Here is a 6580-nt window from a genome sequence, read left to right on the forward strand (position 1 = left end):
GCTTGAAGACAAACAAATAAACAAACTTTTTTTTTAAATTATTTGAATGGTCAATTAATCGTTGTGTCACAGACAGTCTTTTCCTGTCTCCATCTTAGTGTCTCGTTATTTTTGAGGTTATTCGTGAGGTAAGTATTCCCAAAATATCGTGCAGACTAGAAAACACACATCACAACAGTTAATGAGTAAAAATTAAACCTTAACAGTCATTAACTTTATGAGTTATATGTAATGATCATTGGAGCATGGAAGGAGGGATGACCTATATCTTTATATCATAGTTTTTTTCTGAAATGCCTTTTGAAAACAGTTATTGCAGAACACTGCAATTTTCCGTTTATTCATCCCATCTATCTATCTCTAAGCCTTCCAAGAATCCGAGTTTCGATACCCATGGTGGGCAGAGCACAGATAGCCCATTGTGTAGCTTTGTGCTTAACTTCAAACAACAACTAATTACTCATCTTAATGTTATAAATATACACTTTTAAGTACAGAAGTACATTCCAGGGAAGGAGGGGGATTAGGCCATACTTTATTGCTAGGTAAATATTAGATGATCTGTTTAAAATTCAAAATAATTTTCCCTTCTTTTACTTCTCACCGAGCATATTTTTAAAGAGGAATACTAAATGAAACTCATGTAAAAAAACGTACGTAAAGTCATTTTCTACACTTTAAATTTAATAGCTACTTCAGATCTGAAACAGTGTGAGTTTTCACTCTAATATACAAACCTTTCTGGAGAAATAAATACGGCCATATCACGGAACTACACTTGAGTCGGGGCGGAACTATACCGTCGCCTTGTTTTGCATTTCATAATGCTGATTGGTCAATAGGGAGGTTGTCGTAAAAGGTGGGCTGCACCCAGATGAATCAATGTGTGACGTCAGCTTTTGTCAAAAAATAGGCGGAGTTGGGAGCTCAAACCAAACTGGGGAAGCGGAGTGGCCTCTGGCCTGCGCACTAACTTATATGTGGCGGGAAATGACCAACACAAGAAGGTAGTTTTAGCAAGGCGCTTGAGTGCAGGAGCAACATACCGTGAATGAACTCTTGCTGCATTCCTCTCACGCGCTTTACTGGACTTAGTCTTCAAAGCAGTCAGAGGAGCAAGTCCACCCGAGTCATTTTTGTAGCTTAAAGGACGAGCCCTAAAGTTGAAAGAGAATCCTTCAGCATCAGAGGGCTTGGCCACTGATCTCGGCGCGTGCACCTTGCTCAATGTTCCCAAGTTCAGGCAAATACTGATGAATCTTGACAGTCTGTGATTCAAATCCCTTTTGATCGGACGTTGAGATTAGGCGCCACAGTCAGCCATAGCTCAAGGCGCGCTCGCAGGCTTAACCAACCACCAGTCTTTCGAAGCTTCTGTAATCCGCAGTAATTGCTAGATGGACTCATTAAACGAATCCTTGTGCCTGCAAGACCTGGTGGCTGGCGTTGCTTCGCCTCACCACGTCGTTCACGACACTACTGCTATGCCGGTGATTGCCACGTCCCATCCTGCGGCTATGGGCCCGGTAACACCGTTGGCCCAGGTATCAGCCGTCCCGGTATCGGTTCCCCCCTCGGTGTCAGTCCACGGGCTGCATGCGAGCCAGCTCTCCGTGTCTGGACTCTCTTCCCACCGGCACAGTATTCATGAAAACGCCAGCACCCCCTGCTCCAGCAGCCCTAGTATCAGACATGACTTAGGTGTGGAACACAAAAAGCGAGGTAAGGAAGGCTAAGAGAAATTCAAAAAAAATACAATGAATACTTGTATATGTTTAAATATAAACCACAGAATAAAGCCGCCAAAATAGTAAATATGTTTTAACGTTAATTTTTAATGTGGTATGTGTAAGTAAGCACCACATTCATTTAAAAAAATACTCATACTATTCCCAAATATTTTGTATTATCCATCAAAATACTCTGAAGAAGCTCTTAGTAACAAAATATTTATAACATTTTTTTCATCATTTACAGTAATATATGTAACAGATAATATATCTATATATAATAATGTTATATAAAAAGTATCAGCATCAAACTGTGATGTGTCATTATACACAGTAATGATACGTAGAACACTTACGTTGCAACAATAATGTATGTATAACACTTTATATTTATTAATAACAGGATATTGTCTATGCAACAATGTTGCATAACATGTCATATGTAACGTCGATATATAAAATACAACAGTGATATATATATATATATATATGTAGTGAAATATAGTCTCAACACAATATTGTAATTCAGGATAGTTTTGAATGAGTCTTGACGATAGTCTCAACACAATATTGTAATTCAGGATAGTTTTGAATGAGTCTTGACGATAGTTTCAACACAATATTGTAATTCAGGATAGTTTTGAATGAGTCTTGACGATAGTTTCAACACAATATTGTAATTCAGGATAGTTTTGAATGAGTCTTCACGATAGTTTCAACACAATATTGTAATTCAGGATAGTTTTGAATGAGTCTTGACGATAGTTTGTGCATTAAAAAATGAATATTATTGACATGTAGATTGTATTTTATGTAGACGCAATAAAACTAATATTAAGTTTATTGAACGCATATTATTAGTTGCTGCGTTAATTTTTTATTGCTTGTTTGTTGTTGTTGTTAATCACAATGAGCTATCTGTGCTGTGCTCACCACGGATATCAAAACCCGGTATTTAGCGTTATAATCCCTAAGACTTACCGTAAAGCCACTGAGGGGAGCGAGTTTAATTTAGACCAATGTTTTAATTATATAACTGACTGACAACGTAAATATCTAATGCACAGAAAAATAAATAACGTAAGTAAAGGAATCAAACCTGGAGCCCACAATAATCAATCGAAATAACGTGCACTGATCACGTTAGAAATGACAATTACAGTAAAACATTTTGAGTAAGGATTCCTAAGAATAATTTCCACACTTTGGAAAACCACATTTCATAAATTTGAACACACACAATAAAGTTGGGGAGAAAATGTATCGTTCTTTAGGTTAATTCCACATTTTAGAAAATCACATTTCCTAAATTTGAACACACACACAATAAAGTTGGGGAGAAAATGTATCGTTCTTAAGGTTAATTTCAACACTTTAGAAAACCACATTTCATAAATTTAAACACACACACACAATAAAGTTGGGAAGAAAATGTATCGTTCTTTAGGTTAATTTCAACACTTTAGAAAACCACATTTCCTAAATTTGAACACACACACACAATAAAGTTCGGGAGGAAATGTGTCGTTCTTAAGGTTCATTTCAAGGTTAACTTTATATTTATTCTCTAAGCAAGTTCTTACACTTTCATTTCATAAATATAAGCGGTGAAATAGTTGTGGCATGTGATACAAATTCTCAATGTTTTAAAAACCTTAAGAAATATTAAGCCTTGTTTTCGCAATCAGAATGATGTTTTTACATTGCATCATTGTCTGTGCGTAACAAGTTTATTATCAATTGGCATATCTAAGAAATGCCACCAAAAGATCAAAGAAATCCCCCTCCCCTTTTAAGTAGGTTATAGTTATCTATGTAAACAACACGTACTGAGTATAAACTTTGCCCGTCTCTAACCACGGGCAATCCGATGACATCTCGGTGCCTGGCTAGTGACCCTTGCCTCATAATGGACAGTGGTCAGCTGATACAGGTAGGTAGAAAACGATTATATACATTCAGAGCTATCCCGGACAGCATTCCCTCCCCTAGTATTATTTGACTTAATTAACATTTAGCTTAATTACTGTATTTAGGAACAACAAAATAGATGTATTTTTAATCATAGCAAATCAAACTGTCTTGAGCTTTACCTTCGACCCTAGCACGATAGAACTTAAATATGCACCTTAAAGAAATTAAAACCGAAATTGAATTAATAGGCTTATCTCAACTCTGGGTTCTTGAAATATATTTTCACCGAAGTTTAAAATATATGAGATACATTTGTCAAACAAGTATTGCAGCATTCATATGGTAAACGCTCATTTTAATTGCTCATATAGTATTTAAACTATATATATACATGTATAGTTTCACTTTCCTATCTCTAGCAACTAGATAAAACTATAGGTGACAATTTATAGTTTTACGCTGTGATGTGTAAAAACTATATACAAGTAATGGCCAACCGAAAGTAATCCGTGAATCACACGTGCGGCCCTCAAACAACCTTAAGGGGTGCAATACCCCTTTACTAGTCCTAAGCTATAAATCATACATTTGAATAAAAATTAGCTATATATATATAACATATTAAAGTTGTAAAAACTCTTTCTGCTGGTGCTTTCAAAACATATACTATGCAAAGAATATGTAATCAAAGTTTATGTTTTGAGTTCCTAGCGCCTGAACTCAACCTGCTGTCATCACTTACAGATAGCAATCACTCTTGCGTTCCATTTGTATTGTAGTGGTAAGTGATTCATTTTGACTTCTTAGGGTACAGGTTAACGACTGCTATATAGTTTCTCTCTATTTTCTGACGTATTGAAACTACTTAATTTACTCTAACACTGAGGTATTCACATTATATGTATATTCAGTCCAATAGTATATTTTGCAACATTCATAGCATTAAAATTATTTGACATATGACGAATTTCTAATATTATTATAAGCTAGAAATTTAAAACAACACTTTTAAAAACATATATATAATTTAATTTTTGGTATCTCGTTTTTGATACTATACATTTCACCAGTTTGTATCACCTACAGTTTCAGATCTTATACTGGTAAAGTTTCTCCAACAGTTTACCCCAATTGTTTAAATTAAAAGTTTCTAGGTCGTGTTTCTTTAGTTGACTACAACATTTCAAATATCTGTAAAAGTTATAAGTTTCTATTTTATGTTTCTTTAGTTGTCTCCAACATTTCAAATGCCTATGCACGTTACAAGTTTCTGTCTTGTATTTCTTTAGTTGTCCCCCAATAATTCAAATAACCCTATAAGTTACAAGTTTCTATATTTTGTGTTTCTTTAGTTGTCCCTATATATATATACAACTTAAATATTTCTGTAAGTTACAAGTTTCTTTTTTGTGTTTCTTTAGTCGTCCCAAACAATTCAAATATCCCTATAAATTACAAGTTTATATATTTTGTGTTTATTTAGTTGTCCTCAATAATTCAAATATCCTTGTAAGTTACAAGTTTCTATTTTGTGTTTCTTCAATTTTCCCAACACTCCACCTACTCAATATCATTTATAAACTACCATCTAGTTTTTCTCTGTTTTCCAGATTACCTTATACTTAAGTAACAAGTTGCTGTCTATGATTTTTATCGCTTCAATTACTTCGTTTGTGATATAGTTGTTATTTTTACCCTTGTATTACTTTATGTTGTTTCAAAATCTTTAACTACTTGAAATAAGATACAATCTTTTACTTCAAGCTTCTTAGACTGTCCCCATCACTTCAATTACTCCCTATAAGTTTCTGTCCTGTATTTTACACCAATGATCTTTGTACTCACTTGTTGATGCTTTTATTGTGAAATTCTTTTTCGAGCGTGATGTTCGTAATACTTGTTCCTTTTCATCATTTCCACATAAAGTTATCATTCTTTTGCATTGTTATTTTTCCCAAATGTACTTTTGTTTACAGTTAATAAATTATTGAATTATGTAAATAATAAGGAAATATTTTAAAGTACTCCACAGAAGACAATATAGTTTATATTACTCTCTCCAACAATCCTTCTTCTTTTATCCCTTTATTTAAAAAGTTTCATATTTTGTTGGATCACTACTTACTCATTTTTATTTTTTGAGACTTCATTACTTATTTTTTCTGCTTCGTGTAAACATTTCGCCAGGGGGTGTGACGAAGTGCTAGTAAACTGCTTGATAATATTAAACACGTGAATCAGTTGCAGCTTGAGTTTAGGAAAGTAAATTATCTGTAATACAAGCTTTGTTGTTATAAACACCGTAGCCTAGTAATTTACTATGTTTGTTTTGTTATCGTTTCTCCGCTGAGCTGGATAGCTGAGACTCAAAACTCTCTATTTTGTACTACTCCTGTTTAATTCATCGAATTTTATTTTTGTTTAGCTGACTAAAAATAATGCGCAATTTCTAAAATTTTATTTTTAACGCTTTTTGATGTCCTTAGCTAAGCTTAATTGTTTAGAAAAATAACAATATAATCACGTTGTTTAAGAAGTAGATGTGGCCGTGAGAATATTACTAAAAGAAGTATAATAGAATAAAGTCACAAATCTTGTTTTATCAATAGTTTATCTGTTTATTATTAAACCAGAGTATATTATCAATGTTGCAGTATCTATTTCACACATGCAGTAAAAGGTAAGTGAATGTATGGAGAGTTACAAGTCTTCTGTATACAGTGCAGCACAGTCGTTAATAAACAAGAGGATTGTTAGTAAATCAAAGAAGTTTGATGTATCAATTCACACATGCAGTAAAAGGTAAGTGAATGTATGGAGAGTTACAAGTCTTCTGTATACAGTGCAGCACAGTCGTTAATAAACAAGAGGATTGTTAGTAAATCAAAGAAGTTTGATGTATCAATTCACACATGCAGTAAAAGGTAAGTGAATGT

General features: G+C 33.8%; 1 protein-coding gene across 1 annotated transcript in view; it reads left to right on the forward strand.

The window, feature by feature from the left end:
- Window positions 1–996: 996 nt before the first annotated feature.
- Window positions 997–6580, forward strand: part of LOC106459044 (pituitary homeobox x-like) — a 57999-nt gene continuing 52415 nt past the window's right edge. Inside the window, exon 1 of the mRNA XM_013918657.2 lies at window positions 997–1722. Coding sequence (XP_013774111.2) covers window positions 1398–1722 — 325 coding nt within the window. The 5' untranslated portion in view covers window positions 997–1397. The remainder of the gene's footprint in view (window positions 1723–6580) is intronic.

Source organism: Limulus polyphemus, unplaced genomic scaffold (genome assembly GCF_000517525.1).
Source record: "Limulus polyphemus unplaced genomic scaffold, Limulus_polyphemus-2.1.2 Scaffold1, whole genome shotgun sequence".
Classification (NCBI taxonomy): domain Eukaryota; kingdom Metazoa; phylum Arthropoda; class Merostomata; order Xiphosura; family Limulidae; genus Limulus; species Limulus polyphemus.